General features: G+C 46.4%; 7 protein-coding genes across 8 annotated transcripts; 5 read left to right on the top strand and 2 right to left on the bottom strand.

Annotated features, from left to right (window-relative positions):
- Window positions 1–921: 921 nt before the first annotated feature.
- On the bottom strand, window positions 922–2,754 carry LOC9639305 (cilia- and flagella-associated protein 73). The gene is made up of 8 exons (XM_002988610.2): window positions 2,621–2,754; window positions 2,475–2,568; window positions 2,334–2,402; window positions 2,116–2,276; window positions 1,811–2,063; window positions 1,586–1,755; window positions 1,282–1,423; window positions 922–1,149 (listed from the first exon to the last, which is right to left on the bottom strand). The coding sequence occupies exons 1-8, from the start codon at window positions 2,752–2,754 to the stop codon at window positions 922–924; spliced, it is 1,251 nt and encodes a 416-aa protein (XP_002988656.2).
- A 67-nt stretch (window positions 2,755–2,821) lies between these two features.
- Window positions 2,822–6,376, top strand: LOC9639304 (vacuolar protein sorting-associated protein 52 A). 2 transcript variants are annotated; one of them, XM_024662491.1, is made up of 20 exons: window positions 2,823–3,105; window positions 3,177–3,271; window positions 3,329–3,386; window positions 3,441–3,536; window positions 3,594–3,695; window positions 3,746–3,829; window positions 3,880–3,960; window positions 4,040–4,183; window positions 4,239–4,330; window positions 4,417–4,498; window positions 4,547–4,726; window positions 4,781–4,896; window positions 4,942–5,000; window positions 5,058–5,158; window positions 5,205–5,255; window positions 5,305–5,484; window positions 5,538–5,672; window positions 5,731–5,805; window positions 5,861–5,918; window positions 5,969–6,376. In XM_024662491.1, the coding sequence occupies exons 1-20, from the start codon at window positions 2,902–2,904 to the stop codon at window positions 6,283–6,285; spliced, it is 2,310 nt and encodes a 769-aa protein (XP_024518259.1). In that variant the 5' UTR covers window positions 2,823–2,901; the 3' UTR covers window positions 6,286–6,376. The 2 variants fall into 2 exon arrangements, with proteins under 2 accessions (XP_024518258.1, XP_024518259.1); XM_024662490.1 differs by having other exon boundaries at window positions 2,822–3,105; window positions 3,441–3,695.
- Window positions 6,377–6,571: 195 nt separating this feature from the next.
- On the top strand, window positions 6,572–7,966 carry LOC9638907 (isoflavone reductase homolog IRL1). The gene is made up of 5 exons (XM_002988686.2): window positions 6,572–6,846; window positions 6,907–7,041; window positions 7,151–7,391; window positions 7,453–7,656; window positions 7,724–7,966. The coding sequence occupies exons 1-5, from the start codon at window positions 6,670–6,672 to the stop codon at window positions 7,876–7,878; spliced, it is 912 nt and encodes a 303-aa protein (XP_002988732.1). The 5' UTR covers window positions 6,572–6,669; the 3' UTR covers window positions 7,879–7,966.
- On the bottom strand, window positions 7,898–10,543 carry LOC9639303 (auxin transporter-like protein 2). The gene is made up of 8 exons (XM_002988609.2): window positions 10,025–10,543; window positions 9,608–9,799; window positions 9,333–9,445; window positions 9,059–9,242; window positions 8,907–9,004; window positions 8,637–8,844; window positions 8,298–8,552; window positions 7,898–8,237 (listed from the first exon to the last, which is right to left on the bottom strand). The coding sequence occupies exons 1-8, from the start codon at window positions 10,247–10,249 to the stop codon at window positions 8,052–8,054; spliced, it is 1,461 nt and encodes a 486-aa protein (XP_002988655.1). The 5' UTR covers window positions 10,250–10,543; the 3' UTR covers window positions 7,898–8,051.
- Window positions 10,544–10,630: 87 nt separating this feature from the next.
- On the top strand, window positions 10,631–13,185 carry LOC9639302 (ketol-acid reductoisomerase, chloroplastic). Its single transcript, XM_002988685.2, has 11 exons — window positions 10,631–10,998; window positions 11,061–11,153; window positions 11,219–11,284; window positions 11,344–11,484; window positions 11,537–11,764; window positions 11,826–11,943; window positions 11,998–12,137; window positions 12,199–12,366; window positions 12,436–12,591; window positions 12,646–12,837; window positions 12,899–13,185. Exons 1-11 carry the CDS (start codon window positions 10,711–10,713, stop codon window positions 13,064–13,066), a joined length of 1,758 nt encoding a protein of 585 aa, XP_002988731.2. The 5' UTR covers window positions 10,631–10,710; the 3' UTR covers window positions 13,067–13,185.
- A 22-nt stretch (window positions 13,186–13,207) lies between these two features.
- On the top strand, window positions 13,208–15,061 carry LOC112341786 (pentatricopeptide repeat-containing protein At4g02750-like). The gene has a single exon (XM_024662501.1). The coding sequence runs from the start codon at window positions 13,208–13,210 to the stop codon at window positions 15,059–15,061; it is 1,854 nt and encodes a 617-aa protein (XP_024518269.1).
- On the top strand, window positions 15,041–19,665 carry LOC9638906 (nuclear pore complex protein NUP107). Its single transcript, XM_024662489.1, has 25 exons — window positions 15,041–15,216; window positions 15,269–15,431; window positions 15,483–15,558; window positions 15,614–15,683; window positions 15,735–15,850; window positions 15,900–15,922; window positions 15,976–16,101; window positions 16,153–16,308; window positions 16,359–16,451; window positions 16,511–16,666; window positions 16,714–16,812; window positions 16,861–17,027; window positions 17,081–17,138; window positions 17,186–17,274; window positions 17,320–17,451; window positions 17,504–17,626; window positions 17,678–17,773; window positions 17,832–18,014; window positions 18,065–18,239; window positions 18,300–18,435; window positions 18,482–18,678; window positions 18,733–18,874; window positions 18,936–19,093; window positions 19,150–19,266; window positions 19,325–19,665. Exons 1-25 carry the CDS (start codon window positions 15,086–15,088, stop codon window positions 19,421–19,423), a joined length of 3,081 nt encoding a protein of 1,026 aa, XP_024518257.1. The 5' UTR covers window positions 15,041–15,085; the 3' UTR covers window positions 19,424–19,665.
- The last annotated feature ends 111 nt before the right edge of the window (window positions 19,666–19,776 follow it).

The raw sequence follows: 19,776 nt of genomic DNA, 5'->3' as shown, positions 1-19,776 counted from the left end.
ACCTTATGGCCACAAGGAATAAACAGAGATTCTACTGAATATTTTCCATTATATATTCATTCTTAGCGTTACATATGACTTACCATATATCTAGTTTGAGAGGAGGATGTTTTTTGGGACAATGGTGAAAATTTTCAAGTTTTCAGTATTATGTATGATCTAAGAGCAAGAGTTACAATTATATTGTTAGTTTATATCAAGATAGAGAAAAGGGATAAAGAAAACTAAAATTGGAGTGAATGAAGAGATGCATCTGTTGTTTCAAGAGCATGGGAGAGTTTGATGCTCTGGCCGATTTTGGTGCTCGACATATTTGTCTCACCTCGAGCCAGCAGTTATAATCCTTAAAGCCGGGCGCGTCTGCAAGCAACCTTGCACACTCGCAACACCTCAGGGAAGCTGTGGCTCGCAAAACTGCCGGAGATCCAGATCCAGAGCCATGGGTTGTGCTACAATGTGGTCACCCCTTGCTCTTGTATCCTTCAGTGGACGCTCTCCTCAAAAACCAGGGCAGTGCTCAGCTTGATCATGCCTTCTCCTCCGTCGGTCCAGCGGGACACAGGTTTGTTTTCGTGGCGTGCGTGCTGGGGCTCGTGTGTGGGAGGCTGGAGGATCGGGACGAGGCTGGCGGCGAGGCTATGACTTTAGCTGTTGGAAATCCACTGACGAGAGTCCTTCCCCGGATTTAGGTCGAGGGGGAGCCGTGCAGATACCTGATGATAGTCAAGAGGTCGGGGCATTCACGGTCAATACAAACCTGTAAGCAAGCGCCATCCATCCCGTAAAGGATGGCGTCTCTAGTTTCCCAATCCTTCGACTTCGAATGATAATCCATGGCGAAATCCTCAAATCCGACAACCACATGGTAGGAGCTCAATGAAACTATTGATTATCTTCTTGAAATTGTATTTGGCGAGGCAACTATTTTGATGGTGGGAGCGCTCGTTCCTTCATGTAATGCCCTAAAAACGCAATGATCCCTCCGATCTGCACGGCTTGTGGTTGCGGGCGGTGAAACAGTAGAAAAGAAAGGACTAAGCAAACTTCTGCTTTGACGAAAGCAGCGAATTGCATTCCCAATCTTGCCTTGCGTGTCCTTTTGGGAAAATGAACGAACCAAGCCAAACTTCCGTCTAGGATCGGTCCGTCCTTCAAGAACCGAATGACGAGTTTACACGAGAACATGAGAACTTTTGTCTGAGCGAGGAACTTTAGTGAAATCTGCAATAGTGGACAATGGAAATCCAATTTAGATGGGATGTTGTAGACTAGAAAACAAACCTCGTGTTGCACATGACACCAGTACGACTTCTGATTGTCACGGCAGCTGGAAGAATGCTGTAGTTGCGAGGATAGCGCAGCGCAACTGTGATCAGCTAAGCTCGCAAAATTCATTACCCATGCAAGGAGAAAAATATCCCAGCTGCACAGTTTATACAGTTAAACCCAATCAACAAAAGCTTACACGAAAAAATTCCTGCAGAAGTGAGTGCACTACCTGTTACATATGTGTGAGCACATATGAAGGAGAGTTTCAAAGCACGACAAGATCTTACTTCTCCTCGCGCCACCGAATGTTTAAAACACCTCGTCCTTCTTCAAAGCACCAGCTTTAACAGCCTTGATTATTGCATTGGTGTCCGAAACGTAGTCGCCAACAACATCCAGTTGCCTCAAAGGGCTTGACTGTGGAACGTGATTTATTCTCGAGTTATGGCATACTCGGCCGAAAAGATTTTCAGCCGCCATGCAAGCCTGCACGAAAGACAGAATGAGAAGGGCGGAAAGAAAATGAAATACTGGAGCAAACCTGTCCCCGGACGAGTGTCTTTGCAGCAGAGATTTGCAAAATCGAATCCATCTTCTTTTCCATCTCAGCCGTCTCATGCTTCTTCCTTTCGTACGCTTGTTTCGCAAGAGTGACATCGTTTTCAAGGTTGAGGATCTCGCTGATTGCGGACTTGTAGTACGTTTGCAGCTCTGCCCGCAGCGCTTCAATGGTATCTGTGCATTGCTCAACATGCGTTCGAAGATCTTCGTTCGTACTTAGCAACGTAGAGTACCTGGAGAGGAGATGGTGAGTATCAAGGAGAAAACAAATGCCATGTTGATCACCTTAGTAGAAGATCATTGACTTCGTGATACTCCTCCGCGACCTCAACAACGGTCTCGAGGTACTTTTGATAAGCCATCATTCTTCCAAGAGCGTTCTTCGTGGCTATTTTTTCGTTCTGGAGCTGCTCTATCTTGGTCTCGATTTGTCTGATCTCTGCTTCCTAAAACCATGTCACGAGAGTTTAGCACACATTTTTTCCCAGAGAGAGTAACCTCACTTTTTCTGCTTGTAAACGAATCTCATCAGCTGCCTTTTTCTCCGCACGAATCCGCTTGATATTATTTTCCTGCAAACTTACAGACATGCCAACGATCGATCAAGGAAGGCGGAAAAAGAAGGAAAAGAAAAAACCAAGTACCTGCAAGAACTTAGAGAATCCAATGAGAGAATCCTGTAACTCCCGGTCTTTGATCCGGAGGGCTTCTTCTCGTCTCGTCAATTCGTCTTCTTTGCTGCAATGCCAGGAATCTCGATGCATTCCACCGCAAAATCAAGAGAAAATACCTCGCAAACTCCACTTTCTTCCGCTCCAGCGCCTCCTGGACTTGGAACATGAGGCGCCGCTTCTCCAGAAGCCGCGTCGCCGGTAGCGCCTTGTCCAGCGCCACCACAGTCACCTGTCCGCCACCGGTCGCCATGGTCGATCTATCAAAGTCCCTCTCCTGGAAAACGAAGAACCCTAAATTTTGAAAGCGAGAGAGGGGCAAATTAGTCGCAGCTAGAGAGAATCGAACCCCGGTAGAAAGTGAAATCTTAGTTCCAGGAGCTCGATCCAGGGCAAGGCAATGGAGGCCGGGAGTGCTGTGGTGGAAGAGGCAGCGAGGAGAGCTTCCGCCAAGCTCGAGCTCCCGGCGATCGATGACGACTCCGAGGAAGGGAGCGCTGACACGGCGTCCTCCGCCGATGCCGATCGTCCAATGCCTACTGCGGAGGAGCTCTCCCAGTTCGCGATCGAGAAGCTGTTTGCGTCACCGCTCTTCGCTTCTTCGGTTAGTTCTCCTCTCCTCTCTTGAAATTTCAACCCTATTGCGATCGATGGATAGATCTGCATTGATTCCAGGATGAGAAGGCTGCGAATTTGGAAGAGCCTCAGAGTCAAGCAGCTGATCTCAATGCCACGGCTGGAGATCTCACATTTGGCGAGGATTTCGAGAGGTATCCTTGTGGAAATCTTCGATCCTGGGATTGTTCTTCTTATGGTATGAATTGCAGTGAGGATATTTCGCTAGAGGGTTTGCAAGAGGAGCTAGAGAGCTACCAAGGCCGAGAGGTATGCCAAGAACAAAACCACGCATTACTGTGATTTATGTCTATGTTCTTATAGATGGTCGTCAACATACTAGGAAAAGGAAGCGAACTACGAGCTTATGCTCGCGATGTGGAGGAAAAGCTTCGTCAAGTGGAGCTCGAGTCTATACAGGTACTTCTTTCATCTAGTTTCTCGTGCTCTCTTTTTCATGATTTTTTGCTTTCACAGGACTACATCAAAGAGAGTGATAACCTGATGTCTCTCCACGCTCAAATACGGGAGTGTGACTCCATTTTGACACACATGGAATCGCTTCTTGGAGGTTTTCAGGTACTTGACTGTTACAGTACACTCTGGAGACATGATTTCGCATTCTTTAGGAGGACCTCGGATCCATCAGCTCCGAAATAAGGAGTCTCCAGGAGCAATCTATGACTATGGGACTTAAGCTACGAAACAGAAAGGTTGGTTTTCCTCTGCATTCTAAGTGCTTTGTCTGAAGTACCATATACAGGTTGCAGAAGTTAAGCTGGCTAGGTTCTTGGAAGAGATTGTTCTTCCTCCAAACATGATTGATGCTATTGTGGATGGAGAGGTATTTTGTTTTTATAAGCGAACTATGATAATTTTTTTGTTTCTTATTTCTTTCTCCTTGGTGGTTTTTATTTTGGCAGGTCAATGAAGAGTTTGTGCGGAATCTTCAGATTTTAAGCAGAAAGCTCCAGTTTATCGCCGAGGATCCTGGAGCTAAGGGCTCTGCCGCTCTGCGAGATGTTGAACCTGAATTTGAAAAACTACGTTTAAGATCCGTAGCGAAGGTACCTAAACATGCATTTTTGTTTCTCTAAAAGCTGATATTTCGTTTGTTTCAAGGGTCGTGATTACATTATCCAGAGGATATATGCCTTACGAAAGCCGAAGACGAACATTCAAATCTTGCAGCAAAACGTTCTTCTCAAATACAAGTATGTAGTTTATTTTCTCTGTCTTAGCTCGTTTAACTTGAATTGATACGTGTTTTACAAAACTCTCATACTCAGGGGCATTACAGATATCTGGCTACTTTTTTACGTGATCATGGAAAGGAGGCTTATCAAGAAATTCGGGCGGCATACATAGATACGATGAACAAGGTTGTAGCTAACTTTGAATTCCTATTTGTTCACGTTCCTGTCCTGCAGGTGTTGAGTGCGCATTTCAAAACGTACATTCAGTCTCTAGAAAAGCTGCAGCTAGACATCGCTACGAGGAACGATTTAATCGGTGTTGAAGAGCGGGCTGGTATGTTTTCCCGGGGTCGTGAAAACATGAAAAACAAATCGGCTGTCTTCGCGCTTGGGGACCGTGCTAACGTGCTTAAGGTCTGTAAGTCAAGACTTTCTGTGGAAGGCCTAAACTTTCGCTTTTTTATGTAGGAAATTGATCAACCGGCAATCATTCCCCACATTGCAGAAGCCAGTGGTTCCAAATTTCCATATGAAGTTCTTTTTCGCAGCCTTCACAAGCTTCTCATGGACACGGCGACATCAGAGTAAAATTTTTATTTCAAGTCTCATTTATAATTTATTTACTGCAGATATCTGTTCTGCTGCAACTTCTTTGGGGAGGATGCTATCTTTTCTGAAATTTTCACTGGTTTGTAAATTGTCATTTCAAAAGCCGTTTTTGATAATGACGTTGTATGTTTTGCAGGGCCATTCTCCGTTATTGAGGATCATATGAATGCGGTTCTAATCAATTGCTATGATGCTATTGGGCTAAAATTGATGATACGAATAACATACCAGCATCAGGTAAGTTTTTTAAATAAAAGATACACTTGTCACCTTGACTTTGCAGCTGATAATGTCCCGGAGACGAGTACCATGTCTAGATGCCTATTTTGATAAGGTTCGCTGCCCTGTTCTTTTTAGTCCTTTTGTAACAAACTTGTAAACAGTTGAATATCCTCATCTGGCCACGGTTCAAGGCAGTTTTTGATATGCATTTAGTGAGCCTTCGGACCGCAAACGTGAGGACACTGTGGGAGGATGACGTGCATTCTCACTATGTCATGCGGAGGTACGCAGAATTCACCGCATCACTCCTCCAGATCAACACTGAACATGGGGATACCCAGGTTGAAATTTAATTCATTCTTTGGCCTCTTAACTCTTGCGGCGTTCTAAACAGCTGGAGCTGAACCTGGAACGCTTGAGAGTTGCTATCGATGACTTGCTCGTGAAACTGGCTCGTGTTTTCAAGAAACAAAAGCAGCAAACAGTTTTTCTCATTAATAACTACGACATGGTTTTGGCCGTGTTAAGGGTGAGTTTTTTCTCAAATCGTACAAAAAATCTACTAAGTGAATCGTCCTCGTCTCTAGGAAGTGGGTGTTGATGGTGGCAAAACGCAGCAACAGTTTGAGGAGCTGCTCAAGAGCAGCACGACCGTTTTTGTGGTAAGTTCCTCGTTTTCATGAATCCTACGCACTGATCGCGTGAGACACTCCGCAGGAAGATTTACTTCGGGAGCATTTCCAAGCCTTGATATCGTTCGTCAAAACGCGTGGTGGTAAGATCACTATTAGTTTTTCTCAGTAACTTTACCCAGTGCATTTCCAGTTCTTGGCGAGGAATCGAGTTCCAGCACACCGCCGCAATCTCCAGTGACCGTCCAGGAAGTGGAGCCCCTCGTCAAGGATTTCGGCGAGCGGTGGAAGGCCGCGATCGAGCTCATGCACAAGGATCTCATCACCTCCTTCAGCAACTTGGTTTGCGGCATGGAGATCCTCCGCGCCGCTCTCACGCAGCTCCTCCTCTACTACACCCGCCTCTCGGATTGCATCAAACGCATCGATGGCGCCGAAGCGCTGAGCAAGGATCTCGTGTCGGTCGCGTCGATCATGCACGAGATCAAGAAATACTCTCGGACGTTTTAGTCAAGTAAAAGCTGAGTTTTTTTACCGTTGTTTGACTTTTCCATCTTATCTAAGGGTAAAAACGTCAGTGAAACTTCTGACCTTTAGTTTCCATGTAGCTACCAGAGGAAGGTTCTAAGGGACGTTGACCGGTGGATGCCTTGACTGTTGACCAACCGAGCACGAGAGGGAAGCTTGTTAGGTGGAAGATGTTGACTGTTCTACTTACATGTTCACCGGTTCATCCCCCTTGGACCTGGTAAAAATTCCACTCTTCTTTACCATCGATCGCCATGGCCAGGGCTTTATATGTTTGCGTCATCGCGTAGCCCAGAGAGATAGTTTGGCCGTTCGATCGGTCGATTCGATTGATTCCTCGTCCATCGCGAGAATTTCCTGCTAGCTATGGCGGAGAAGATCTTGATCCTTGGCGCCACGGGCTACATTGGCAAGTACATCACCAAGGCAAGCATCGCGCTCGGCTACCCTACCTTCGTCTTCGTGCGCCCCTCCTCCAGCCAGGACAAGGCCAAGGCGGAGTTCCTCGACTCGATCAAGGCGTCCGGCGCCACGATCTTGCATGTAAGATAGAAAATCCTCGAAATTTCGCCCCGATTTTGATGGCGTTCCTTTGGAATCCAGGGGTCTCTCGAGGATTACGCCAGTCTCCTGGCCGCGATCAAGCAGGCCGATATTGTCATCTCGGCTGTCGGCCCTGCACAGATCCACGACCAGTACAAAGTCATTGAAGCGATCAAGGAGGCTGGAACAGTAAAGGTAATTGATCTCCTTTCCTTTCTTTTCCCCTTTGTGGCTTCTTGGTTTTTTTTTCCCTTTTTGCTATTCCCATAGATTGATCGATGATCTTGGTTTTTTCTTTGCTCAGAGATTTCTTCCCTCGGAATTTGGAAACAATCCGGCCGTGGCCAAGAAAATCCACCCGGTTCTACAGGGTATGTTTGGTCTCAAGCTCCAGCTTCGGAAAACCATTGAAGAGGCCGGGATCCCTCACACATACGTTTCAACCAACTCTTTCGCCGGCTACTTCTTGGCAAACTTGGCTCAGCCCGGACAGTTCTCGCCGCCACGAGACAAAGTTACCATCTGGGGAGATGGAAACACCAAATGTATGTATATATGATCATGGATCTTTCTCATAGTTCTTGATCGATCGAAAACTTTTGGCAGTGGTCATCGTCGAGGAAGGAGATATTGGAACTTACACTATCAAGTCCGCGGTGGATCCCAGAACGCTCAACCAGGTGGTTTACTTCCGTCCTCCGGCCAACATCGTGTCCCAGAACGAGATTGTGGAGCTCTGGGAGAAGAAGATCGGCAAGACCCTGGAGAAGTCTTACGTGCCAGAGGAAGCTATCTTGAAGACCATAGAAGGTAAAGTCATGTCTCTTCCTTTCTGGAGGTCCGAGCGAGTTTACCAAAATCTTTTTTCTCTTTTCAGAAACTCCATTCCCCAATAACCTTTTCTCAGCGATCACTCACTGCATTTTCGTCCAAGGCGATCAATACGGATTCGATGTCGAGTACGACACGGCGAAACTCTACCCGGATGTGAAATACACCACAGTGGACGAGTACTTGTCTCGTCTAGTCTAAGAAACAAAAGAAAAAACTGTACGTGGTATTTCTTTCATTCCATCTTTTTTTTCATGGAATACATAATTATCATAATTCTTATTCTTTCTACTGAGTTCTAAACTTCGCGTGATCGATGAAACGTTGGTAAGCTCTTTTTCTACACGAAAATCTAACGCGTTCTTCTGGTAATGCTATCGTCGACACTGGTAGCACTTATCAAAGAAACCATAGGTGTGGATGTCTCGGATAAATTGACTCATGGTTGCCCAAGCTCCAACACAAAAGCCGATGATAAAAATCCACACCATGATCAGAGCATTTATGAGGAACAAAAACTTCCAAATCGGATAGTGCAAAGAGAGCTTGACGACAGACACCTGAAAGAATAGAACAGCTTAAAATCATCCGAGAAAGAGGTACTTTTTTTTCTTTCTCACCTTTTGGGCTTCTTTGTCTCTGTAAGCCAGATAGAACGCGAGAAGTGGTATGAAGTAGACACTGATGGAAACGAGCAAAGATCCAAACACGGCAGCTATCGTCCCAAAGAAAGGCATCGCCATCGCCACGAACCACACGAGAAGAACTACTGGCAATCTCGCCAAAACTTTGTAGGCGAATCGACGCGTATGGACGCGAAACGTCTTCTCCGCGACGAGGAACACAGGGTACATATAGATGATGAAGGCAATGCTCTAGAAAGAAAGGAAAGATCGAGCAAACGTTTCGCGTAAAACTTGGAAACCTGTGGAGGAAATCGAAAAAAAAAGCTGGCTTACTTGATGTACAAACATGGAGAAGATTGCAAATCTCTTCCAGTGCGAAGGTGGCAGCACGGCGAAAGCGTTTGATTCTTCCAAGAGATCGTCGCCGTAAGCCCAGTAGACCGAGGTGGAGCTCGCGATCGAGAGAACGAGGATGTAAAGAACTGCTAGCGGGTAGACAAATCCAAACTTCTCCGGCGAATGCATGGCTTCCAAAATCTCTCTAGAAGATCAAGTAAGTTTCTATATGTTAGAAGAACAAACTCTAGAATTGCGAGAACTCACATAGTTATACCATGTCCTCCAAACGCAAACAAGATGGTTGTGGCACCCGTGAAGAACTCTCTCATGTTTCCAGCTCCTCGGTGAGTGATTCCAAACTCCTGGAAAGAAAAAAGAGTTCTTTTGAGCTTGAGAATTGGAATTTGACCGAGAACCTGGCCGTTTGTTCGAGCAGCCACCGCGAGATAGACTGCTGTGATCGTAGTCGTGAGGACACCAATGAAAGCAGCAAATCGAAAGTGGCTAAAACCGGGCATGAAAACGCTCAAAAGTGAGAGAATTCCAACCAAGATTTGCCACTCGCGTTTGTGCACGTTGGAGTTGAGGTAATGCAAGTTGCTGCAAGAGATCAATCGTAAGTTTCATCGAGAACTCTTTCAAAGATTTAATTCATAAAAAAAAGGATTTTTTTTGAGATAAAAACCTTACCTTGCGGAGGAGATGAGCTGAACAACACCAGCCATTGCGAGAGCCAAAATGTTAAACACGAGTGTCAAATTTCCCAAGTATCTCCCGGTTAAACCGTAAATAACTTCATGGTACTGGTAAAATGAAGATCAAAGCTAAGTTAGTAAAGAAAACATTAAAATAAATAAATAAAAAACACAAAGCAAAAGCAAAGTTGTGAAAGAGTGCGAATAATATTTGCAGAAAGGAGAAAGATTTGAGACTAAGCTTTTTAATCATGGATAGTAATAATTTACCTGAAGGATGTGGCCCATTTGAAGATCATCCCTGGCCTCTCTTTGATTTCTTATTCTATACTCAAGATAGAGCCAAACGAGCAAGAAGACTGCCCAAGAACCAAAGGCTGCGTAGAGGATGAGGAAGAACACACCCCATCCATATCCCATGAAAGCCAGAGTTTGAGGCAAGAGCGTGAGCGCTTGTCCAATCTGGAACAAAAAAAGAGAAGACCCAAGATAGTTCTCGATCAATCCAACAAAAAATTGCAGTGAAACGATCCAAAGATCTTGGATAGAATGGGGGAAGAAGGAAAGCAAAGATGGAAAATTCCAGTGAGAAGAAAGAAAGATCACACAAGATGGAGCAAAACAAAGAAATCCAATTCAATCCAAACACCAAGATCAATCAATGAATCAATGAGAATTTTCCAGTACCTGGGCAGCGGCAGCGATCAAGAATGCATCGAAGGAGCTGGAGCTCCGCCATAGCAAATTCGCGGATGGAGAGGCCGTCCATTGCTTGAACTTGTGCATGATATAGCCCCGCTTGGTCTGGATCCACGCGCGCTGGCCGTCATAGCGATATGGATCGTCGCCAAACTCGTGGCCGTGGTGGCCCTGGGCATGGCGCCGGCTATCCGGCTCATAGATGTCCACCATAGCTCACACTCTCCTGTTCTTAGCAATCGCGAGAGAGAAATTCACGCACGGCGGCGCTGGAATTTCCAATCACGCCAGAGGGGAGATGCGCCGCTAGCGCCCAATAGAGAAATCTGGAAGAATTGGGATGGGATCTACGAGCGGCGAGAAAGAAAAACTTTGCGCGGTGACAGCGATGGATCTGTGCTGCGCTGGTGGCGTGGAAATGCGGCCCACACTCCAAGGCTACTCGATTTTCCGTGTGAGACGAGGGATCAACACATGGCGAGAGTACTACAGAGCCCCAAATTTTGGATCGATTCGGATAAACCCTAAAAACAGAGGATTCCTCCACTATCTCCAATCAAATGGAATGAATGGAATCATTCATGCCCAAATTTTACCACACTCGAAGAACCCTAAAATCGGGGTTTTGATTTTAGGGCTACATTTTACTAGCACTGGTTGCACAGAGCTCCTCAATGGCGGCGACGGCGGCTTCTTCCATCGCGTCCTCGCGAGCTTGCCCTGCATTTCAATCCGAAGGCAAGGGGATCGCATCCTCGTCCTCGGCATTCCTGCAGCGCGGCGGCGCCCAGCGATCTCTCGGCGGCGGGGTTTGTGTGCGGCGATGCAAGGGCTTTGGGTCTAGGGTAAAGTCTCTGGGGACGTGCGCGCTCTCGCAAATGGTGGCTACTCGTGGCGCCGAGGTGGAGTTTGAGACCAAGGTCTTCACCAAGGAGAAAGTGACGCTGGGAGGGAAAGATGAGGTAGGGAATTTTTTGGCATGCATTTGGATGATTGGCAATTTTTTTGTATGGTTTCCTTTCAGTTCATTGTTCGTGGTGGAAGACATCTTTTTGAGAAGCTGCCAGAGGCTTTCAAGGGGATAAAGCAGATCGGTGTTCTTGGATGGGGATCTCAGGTAAATTATGATCAACTTTATTCACGATGATTCGCTCATTTTGCTTTCTTGCTGCTGCATGAAAGGGACCGGCACAAGCTCAAAATCTACGAGACTCGCTTGAAGCAGTAAAATCGGACATTGTGGTGAAGGTGAGTGTAATCTACTTTTACTTTTTGGAGGGAGTGATTCATGCTTTTCTACTATACAGATCGGTTTGAGAAAAGGATCAAAATCGGCAGCGGACGCGAGGGCTGCTGGTTTCACCGAAGAAAACGGGACATTGGGTGACGTGATTGAGACTGTTGCTGGAAGTGACCTCGTTCTGCTGCTTATTTCCGACGCGGCACAGGTTTGTTTTCTTGTTTTCTTTTTTCTAGATTACTTTACCCTTTTTCTGTCAGGCTGACAATTTCCGTGAGATATTCGCTGCGTTGAAGCCGAAAGCGATACTCGGACTGTCTCATGGATTTTTACTGGGCCACCTTGAGTCTATCGGCGAGAAATTCCCCAAGGACATCAGTGTTATCGCGGTGTGCCCCAAGGGCATGGGACCTTCCGTGAGGCGCTTGTACGTGCAGGGCAAAGAAGTCAATGGTGCTGGAATCAATGCGAGCTTCGCTGTGCATCAGGTACTGCGTTGAAACTGTTTTTTATTTCCCCCATAGAGTTTTACTACGTTTTGCTTTGTAGGATGTTGATGGCAGAGCGACAGATGTAGCTCTTGGATGGTCCGTGGCGCTGGGATCGCCATTTACATTTGTAACGACGTTGGAAGACGAGTACAAGAGTGACATCTACGGCGAACGAGGTATGCCTAGTATGTCGGCACAATTATAGCTCAGCATTGTGCCTACTTACACAGGAATTTTATTGGGAGCTGTGCATGGAGTTGTGGAAGCTTTGTATAGAAGATACACGGGAAATGGAATGGCGGACGAAGCAGCGTACAAGAACACCGTAGAGAGCGTTACTGGCACAATTTCAAAGACCATCTCTTCCAAGGTTTGTAATACGCTTTCTTCTTTCTCTTAGAATATTAACCATAAGCATTTGGCTTTGGCAGGGTATGGTTTCTCTATATCGTTCCTTGAGCGATGAAGGCAAGAAAGAATTCGAGGCTGCGTTCTGCGCATCATACTATCCTGCAATGGACGTGCTCTACGAAATCTATGACGAGGTGTCTTCTGGAAATGAGATCCGAAGCGTGGTTTTAGCGGGACGGCGATTTTCTGTAAGTATTTTCAGCGTTCTTTAGTTTTCTCTCGTCCTGACTGCTACTTCTTATCTTAATGTTTTCTAGGCTAGAGGTGGACTTCCAGCTTTTCCAATGGGAACGATCGATCAGACACACATGTGGAAGGTCGGAGAGAAAGTCCGTGCTGCAAGGCCTGAAGGAGATTTGGGTCCACTGCACCCGTTCACTGCTGGTGTTTATGTTGCAGTCATGATGGCACAGGTTCGCGAAAATACAGCCGCAGAGCACATGTATCACTAACATTTGTTTACGCAGATCGAGATTCTAAGAAACAAAGGACATTCTTACTCCGAGATGGTGAACGAGAGCATCATCGAGGCGGTGGACTCTTTGAATCCATTCATGCATGCACGGGGAGTGTCGTTCATGGTGGACAATTGCTCGACAACAGCGCGTCTGGGCTCCAGGAAATGGGCTCCCAGATTCGACTATATCCTCACTCAACAGGTAACTTGGATCTAGTTTCTCGTTCTTCCTCGTCTTACTTTTGCAAATCTCGCTTTCACAGGCTTTCGTATCTGTTGATGCTGGAGCTCCACTCGACAAGGAACTCTTCGACAAGTTTTTATCGGATCCGGTCCACCAGGCAATGCAGGTGTGCTCGGAGCTGCGGCCCACGGTCGATATCTCCGTGACTGCTACCGCGGATTACGTGAGGCAAGAACTAAGGCACTAGATCGAGAAGAAGAAAAGAAAGACGGTACTTTGCAAGGTTTTGTTGTGTGAAGCAAGAACATCTACCAGGTACTCCAAAGTTTTGTGTGAAATAAAATGGAAGAACTATCACCAAGTTTAGAGCTTGTGTATAAACTTTTAGATGAATGATCGAAACTCTAGCCTCCGTCTCGTGGAATCGTGCAGGGTATTGTCTCGCGCGAGAGAAATCCATGCCGCGATCCGCCCCACGCTCCAAAGGAGCGATGTTTTCATGCACAACAAGCTCATTGAGATGTATGGAAAATGCGGGAGCGTGGAAGACGCGAGAGAAGTTTTCGATAGCATCGACCACAAGGATAACTTCTCGTGGGATTTTATGTTGTGCGCGCTCACTCGAAATGCCCAAGTTGACGAAGCGGAGGAATTCTTCGATCGAATCCAGGAGAAATCTCTCGTCACGCAAAATATCATGCTATCGGCCTATGCCCAAAACCAAGACGTGATCAAAGCCCAAAAACTCTTTCATAGCATGACAAAGCGAGACATGGTTTCGTGGAATACTCTCTTGTTAACATTTGCCCAGAATGGGTATTTGGAGTTGGCGGAGATTTCTTTCGCACGAATGCCAGTCGTGGACCTTGTATCTTGGACGACGATGCTAGACTGCTATGCCAATTCTGGAAATCTCGCATCTGCGACGTCCATCTTCCAGCAAATTCCGGAAAGGAACTTGATAACCTGGACGGCCATGATCGATGCTTATGCCCAAAACGGGAATCTGGAGGACGCAAAGAATCTCTTCGACGCTATGCCGCTGTGGAACTTGATTGCCTGGACAGCCCTTTTGACGGCATTCTTACAAGGGAAGAATATTAGCAAAGCCAAGGAAATATTCGATTTTATGCCGGAGCATAGCTTAGTGTCGTGGACGGCAATGCTGGCAGCATATGCCAAAGCTGGGCTTTTATCATTGGCAAAGGCATTGTTTGCGAATATGCCACAGAGAAACGTTGTGTCGTGGAGTGCCATGCTGGCAGCTTACGTGGACGCCAGCGCATTTTTAGAGGCAAAGCGAACGTTTCAGAATATGCCACAGCACAATGTGGTGGCTTGCACTGCCATGCTGGACGCATATTCCCAGTCCGGGCATCTGGAAGAAGCGGAAGCCATGTTCGAGAATATTCCACAGCGGAATCTCTTTACATGGAACGCTATGTTATCGGCATATGCTCGCAATGGGCAATTGGAGCACACCAAAATGATTCTCGAGACAATGCCAGAGCACAATGTGGTATCGTGGAACACTCTTGTTGGAGAATATGCCCAAGCCGGGTATATTCTTCTAGCTGAGCAAGTCTTTGATTTCATGCCAGAGAAGAATCTTGTGACGTGGAATTCTTTGCTGGCCGGATATGCCCAGTCCGGCGAGGTCCGTCGAGCCGTCCAAATTTTCTTTCAAATGCCATGGCGAGATTTAATCTCTTGGAACTCTCTTCTCTCTTCATATGCCCAAAAGGGGCATTTGCGCCAAGCTAGGGTTTTGTTTGATCGAATGCCAGAGCGCGACATTGTCTCCTGGGGCGCGCTCCTCGCCGGCTACGCGCACGGCGGCCACTCCAGCGCTGTGTTTGATCTCTTCGACGCCGCAAGAACGATCGATGCCGTGGATCCGGGCTGTTTTCTCTGCTATTTGATCGCGAGCAGTCACTCGGGCATGACGAGCGCCGGGAAGGCGTGCTTCGCGAGCATGAGAGTGGATTATGGGATGAGGGCGACGAAGCAGCACTACTCGTGCCTGATCGATCTTCTCAGCCGGGGCGGCGCCGCTGAGGAGATCGAGGAGATGATCCGGAGCATGCCCTTTGAGCCGGATTCCTTCGATTGGATGTGCTTGCTGCGATCGTATTCCAGCTCCAAGAATGTGGATCATCGCGGCGCTGGGGCTCTCGATTCCTGCCAGGGGGAGGGGGCGGCGTATGTCCACATTGCGAATTATAGGGTTCTCGGGATTTAGGGTTTTAGAGAAGAGGAGGGAAGAATGGAAGGCTCTCCAGCGCCAGCGGCGTTGCCCTGGCACGGTGGCGACGACGCCATGGACGAGGATTTCTCGTTTGACGACATTGATCGCTGGGAGATTGGCAAGGAGAGGCAGAAATTTCGGCGATACAGGTGTGTGTTTCTCTTCCTGTGAGAATGCTGGTGAAATGCAGCAATGGCACAGGACGCGGCATCTTCCAAGCACGTCGCTGCTTGCCAAAGACTTGCAAATTCCAGCCAAAGTGGAGCGGCGTCCCGAGCCAGAGCTTCCTAGCTTTCCCGAAGAGCCGGTGATTGACAAGCAAGAGTCCCCGGTTGCTGTACCACGAATCAAACATGTCAAAGAGGTGTGGTTCTTGCTGCTACTCTTCTCTCTTCTCACCCGCATTGGTCTCTAGGAACCAGATCAGCCATCTGACGCTGGAGAAGATTCATTTGAGCGCTTTGCTTCTGGCGTGGATACATGGCTACACGGTTCACCACTTTTGTTTTCTAGTCATACAACTCTGCTTATGTTTTCCTTTGACAGGCTTCACGTCTCTTTCCGAGCTCTTGAGCGAGTTTGAAGACATTTGCCGGGACCTAGCGGAGGCAGTCAGGTGAAACAACTTGCTGACAACGACTGGAACTTAGCAGCTTCTTCTTTACAGAGACGAGGCAGCTGAGAAGCATCGAGCTGTAGAAGACAGGGTTCTACGTCAGAAGGCTCAATTGCTACATTCCGAGGCTTCATCATGGGCACTTCTGTGGCATTTGTATGGAAAAGGTAGCATCGCTTATTACGTTTCAACGGGACTGACTTTATTGTTTCTTAGAGGATAGCATGGAAGACAATCAGGTATTTGTATGCATGTCTTCTGGTTTCACCTGATAAACATATTTTTATGGCAGAAAGCAAGCACATCAGCCCAAGTTGCGTCCGAGTTTGTAAGAAACGATGAGACTGCTCAAACATGTCTTCGTCTTGTTCAATGGCTCGAGAGTCTGGCGTCCAAGGAATTGGATTTAGAAAAGAAGGTAAAGCTCTTCTATGGAGTATATGCGTGTCTACAGACCTTATCGTTACAGAGGAAGGGATGGTATGCGGGATCATACACTCAAAAGTTAGGCCTGTGGGATCAAACAAAACGTGCAATCAAGAAAAATATTGGAACTCACTATGTTCGACATTTGGATCCTGATGCTCCAACTCGAGAAGGCTTACAGTTGCATCCCGAAGATCAGGTACTTCGTTCTTACGGGTCCTCTTCTTGCGTATATCGTATTTATCGCAGAAACTGGAAGATGGTCTTTTAGAAGATGTGTGGAAGCTCATCCGAGCTGGAAGAATCACAGAAGCGCAGGACCTGTGTCGCACGTCTGGACAGGTGAAGCAAAAACCATGCGCTTATTTATTGAATTAATTACAGCTATTTTTCATTCTCAGGCGTGGAGAGCTGCAAGCCTAGGTGGCTGCTTGACTGGTTACTCACCTACAATGCAAAATGCATTTAACGAGCGAGCTTTAGAAGCTATAGAGCTTGATGGAGGACTTGGACGCCAAAGGAAGCTTTGGAAATGGGCTTGTTTTTGTGCTTCCGAGGTATGGACTTTGAGCTTGTGTTCGTGTTTTCTAACAAGGTGTTTCAGAAAATAGCGTCAAGTGAAGGGGGGAGATATGAGAGTGCCGTTTTTGCTGCTCAGTGTGGCAATGTAAACCATATGTTACCTGTTTGCGCCGACTGGGAGGTATTGTGCTGTGTTTCTAATCTGAAGAAAGCCATCGTGTTTTTGCAGTCGGCGTTTTGGGCTCTTGTGAGGTCTTGGCTAGATACTCAAATCGAGTTGGAGCTTTCTGACCGACATCCTTCAAGCACGATCGATTCATCTTCCACTTGGCCTGACCCTGTTGTTGAGCAGCAACCTCGTGATTTTATCAACTTGTTTCAAAAGCTGTACTCTGGGTACACATCTTGTCTTATCATGAATTCGTGCTGACCTTTTATGTGTCTCTCAGTAATCTGGTTAGTGAAAGTGTGAGACGGAGCTGTAAGGAACAACATCGACTTATACAGGTAAGTTTCTTGTTACTTTACGTTGTAATTGTTTTTGCGTTGTACAGATGCACGTTGTGGTCTCTGATATAGCAGCGTTACTGGAAATGCTGAAAACGTGGATTCTTCCCAGTCGAGACGACAGTTCTAACATCAAGTATGTACGCTTTGATCATTTTGCGTTAAGCTGACTTTCTCTTAGGCCACACGGGCATCCTCAAATGATCCGTTTCGCTGCACATCTGGTTCTGGTGCTGCGGTCGATTCTTCCGGAAGGATTGAAGGAGCAATACGCTGACAGGCTTGAATTGGTCGGAGATTTAATCCTGAACACGTATGATTGATTGTCACTTCCGTTTACTTGTTTATGGTTGTTATTCTTTTAGGTACGTGATTTTTCTCTTCACGCAACACAAGGAAGAGCTCGTTGGTCCTTATGCCTCTCATCTAGCCCCGCACTTGTGCGTGGACCTTTACGTGCATATGATGGAGCTACGGCAGAATGACAGGTAAGTGGTTTATCTGTTTGTTTAAATCAATCTGACCTGCATTTTCATCAGCGAGATGGTAAAACGTAAATTCTTCTCCTCAGCAATGGAATATCTGCCATTCTACGATGATGGAAAAAAGGGATCCGTGTCGGCTATATGTAAGAGGTAATCTGACTCTTTTTGTAAATATTGCTCATCAGTCTAACTATCTGCTACTTTATAGTTTCTTGGAGAAGTCGCGTGAACTCAAACCATCCGTTAGTAATGTGAAAGCTGAAGACTCAGAGAGGGTGGAAAACTTACAGAAAGGACATTCTGTGCAATGGATGTGCTTTACTCCTCGAGCAGGTCTACCAGATTCGGAGCTAATGAGGATAGAGTTACTTGCTCTTGCTTTACAGCACAGGTATATGTGTGATATTTGAATTCTGCTATTGATTTTCTTGTCATGTGCAGTAACATTTTGTTGCGAGAGATCTCACTAACGTCACTATGGCGTAGTGTTGAGATTCCGGAAGGCTCGCAAGCACTTTTTGGACATCTTGCGGCACCATTAGGAGAAGAAGCAGATTCTGTACTTTTGCACGAGAACTACGACACAAAAGAAAACTACCAAGAGTTTCTTGATTGGGTACGTTGCTGCCTGGCTTTTTTCTTTCTTTCCTGGTATGTATAAATGTTGTTCTTTCAGCAAGAATACTTTTCTTGTGACGCACATTATCGAAGCTGGCTATCAACAATTGAGAACTTCAGTTCACCCGAAGAAAGAGCAAAGTCTTTTGCTGCTGCGAGACAAGCCCTTGACACAGCCGCTGCTTTTCTTCACAGTAAGTTATCCTTCAGCCTATGTTGTTCTCACATTTTTGTTTTCAGATAGCGAAGGAAAGTGGCTTCTGGGATCTGAAGTCATTAACGATGAAGCCTTCGAATCCGTGGAACTTTTTGCCACTGTCGTTTTATCGAGACCATCGGATCCTTACTTTGTTCCAGACCCTACAGTTTGCACTGCTCTGAACAGCGCATTGTATTTGTGCATGGGAGAGCTGGCTTCCAGTCAACGTAACTTGACGGTAAAAAGAACTCTTATCTCGTGTTTCTGTAATCTTACGACTCGAGTGAAACAGGTGAATGTGGCTGTCAATCCTCAGAACAATATGTTACTGGATATCGAGCTCAAATGTGCGGCTCTTGAAGGGGAAGGCATTGAATCACTTGTATCAAGTGATGGTGGATTTCTGTCAGCAATCATGGCTGCTGGCATTAAAGGTTTACTTTTCAAACTGGCCATCAGGATTTATTTCCTCCTTGTTTTTTTCTTTCATTGCAGGAGAACTTCCACATTTCCATCCTGGTGTTGCGATAGAAGTTCTTCGAATGGATGCGTTTTCTATTCACTCGGATGGTGTACGCCGGGATGCTCCATCCGTGGCGCGGGGTATTTGCCGTCGTTGCTGCCTTCCAGAACTTGTGCTACGATGCATGCAGGTGCGTCTTAATTTGCAATTCCTTGCCCATCGTGCTCATCCTGGAACTTGTTTCAGATTCGTGCCTGGCTTCCGGTCTCTGAGATGACAGCAGGTGATGATCCTGAGGACGATCTAATACAACTGGTTGCGTCGGGAGCTCTTCAGGGACTGTTTAGCGGCAGTCAGCTAGAGGTATTATCGCATTTGTCCAAACAGATTATATTACAGGGAAGCTTTGTACAATGTGCAGGAGTTTTTGTTGCTAGAACGGGAGATTGTTTTGCGGAGAATGGAGGCTGGAGAAGACGAGCCAAGGGTTTCAGAGGCCGAGGATATGCTGCATGAGTAACGCAGCTCTTGACATGATAACATGTCGATTTAGTTTCAGTAAATATTGCATGACGCTGAACAGGTCGACGATTTCAACCGCATTCCTGCAGAGAAGTACACTTCTCGAAAAAACAGGCTCAAGAATACTTTCCCATCTCCCAGTCAAATTTGCAGAGGCTGATTTAATTATCAGCATCGAGGAGTAAAAAGTAAAATTTGAAATAAAAAGAAAACATGTCTTAACAAAAGTTTTTATGTCAATTAGTTCTCTGGACTACTTGCGAAATCTTAAATAGGAGCGAGATTCCAGAAACTCGGCTTACAAAATTATGAAAGCGTACACTTTGACTGGAAGTTTTCAGCATCAGCCCA

The sequence above is a fragment of the Selaginella moellendorffii genome, unplaced genomic scaffold (assembly GCF_000143415.4).
Source record: "Selaginella moellendorffii unplaced genomic scaffold, v1.0 SELMOscaffold_90, whole genome shotgun sequence".
NCBI lineage: Eukaryota > Viridiplantae > Streptophyta > Lycopodiopsida > Selaginellales > Selaginellaceae > Selaginella > Selaginella moellendorffii.
The sequence above is the reverse complement of the archived record's forward strand: the minus strand, read 5'-3'. Positions and strand labels throughout refer to the sequence as shown.

What these genes read in the sequence shown, in the direction of transcription:
- LOC9639304 (XM_024662490.1), top strand. Translation starts at nt 2,902, where the DNA reads ATGGAGGCCGGGAGTGCTGTGGTGGAAGAGGCAGCGAGGAGAGCTTCC. An exon ending in GAATAACATACCAGCATCAG is followed by an intron (nt 5,159 to 5,204) that starts GTAAGTTTTTTA and finishes TTGACTTTGCAG; the next exon opens with CTGATAATGTCCCGGAGACG. An exon ending in TAGATGCCTATTTTGATAAG is followed by an intron (nt 5,256 to 5,304) that starts GTTCGCTGCCCT and finishes ACTTGTAAACAG; the next exon opens with TTGAATATCCTCATCTGGCC.
- LOC112341786 (XM_024662501.1), top strand. Translation starts at nt 13,208, where the DNA reads ATGAATGATCGAAACTCTAGCCTCCGTCTCGTGGAATCGTGCAGGGTA.
- LOC9639302 (XM_002988685.2), top strand. Translation starts at nt 10,711, where the DNA reads ATGGCGGCGACGGCGGCTTCTTCCATCGCGTCCTCGCGAGCTTGCCCT. An exon ending in CGAGCTTCGCTGTGCATCAG is followed by an intron (nt 11,765 to 11,825) that starts GTACTGCGTTGA and finishes TTTGCTTTGTAG; the next exon opens with GATGTTGATGGCAGAGCGAC. An exon ending in ACTATATCCTCACTCAACAG is followed by an intron (nt 12,838 to 12,898) that starts GTAACTTGGATC and finishes TCGCTTTCACAG; the next exon opens with GCTTTCGTATCTGTTGATGC.
- LOC9638906 (XM_024662489.1), top strand. Translation starts at nt 15,086, where the DNA reads ATGGAAGGCTCTCCAGCGCCAGCGGCGTTGCCCTGGCACGGTGGCGAC. An exon ending in CGTGGATACATGGCTACACG is followed by an intron (nt 15,559 to 15,613) that starts GTTCACCACTTT and finishes TTCCTTTGACAG; the next exon opens with GCTTCACGTCTCTTTCCGAG. An exon ending in AGTTGCATCCCGAAGATCAG is followed by an intron (nt 16,309 to 16,358) that starts GTACTTCGTTCT and finishes TATTTATCGCAG; the next exon opens with AAACTGGAAGATGGTCTTTT.
- LOC9639305 (XM_002988610.2), bottom strand. Translation starts at nt 2,754, where the DNA reads ATGGCGACCGGTGGCGGACAGGTGACTGTGGTGGCGCTGGACAAGGCG. An exon ending in AGACACTCGTCCGGGGACAG is followed by an intron (nt 1,756 to 1,810) that starts GTTTGCTCCAGT and finishes TCTTTCGTGCAG; the next exon opens with GCTTGCATGGCGGCTGAAAA. An exon ending in GGTGTCATGTGCAACACGAG is followed by an intron (nt 1,150 to 1,281) that starts GTTTGTTTTCTA and finishes CGGTTCTTGAAG; the next exon opens with GACGGACCGATCCTAGACGG.
- LOC9639303 (XM_002988609.2), bottom strand. Translation starts at nt 10,249, where the DNA reads ATGGTGGACATCTATGAGCCGGATAGCCGGCGCCATGCCCAGGGCCAC. An exon ending in GGAGGACATGGTATAACTAT is followed by an intron (nt 8,845 to 8,906) that starts GTGAGTTCTCGC and finishes TTGATCTTCTAG; the next exon opens with AGAGATTTTGGAAGCCATGC. An exon ending in TCTCCATGTTTGTACATCAA is followed by an intron (nt 8,553 to 8,636) that starts GTAAGCCAGCTT and finishes CTTTCTTTCTAG; the next exon opens with AGCATTGCCTTCATCATCTA.
- LOC9638907 (XM_002988686.2), top strand. Translation starts at nt 6,670, where the DNA reads ATGGCGGAGAAGATCTTGATCCTTGGCGCCACGGGCTACATTGGCAAG. An exon ending in GGGAGATGGAAACACCAAAT is followed by an intron (nt 7,392 to 7,452) that starts GTATGTATATAT and finishes AACTTTTGGCAG; the next exon opens with TGGTCATCGTCGAGGAAGGA. An exon ending in TATCTTGAAGACCATAGAAG is followed by an intron (nt 7,657 to 7,723) that starts GTAAAGTCATGT and finishes TTCTCTTTTCAG; the next exon opens with AAACTCCATTCCCCAATAAC.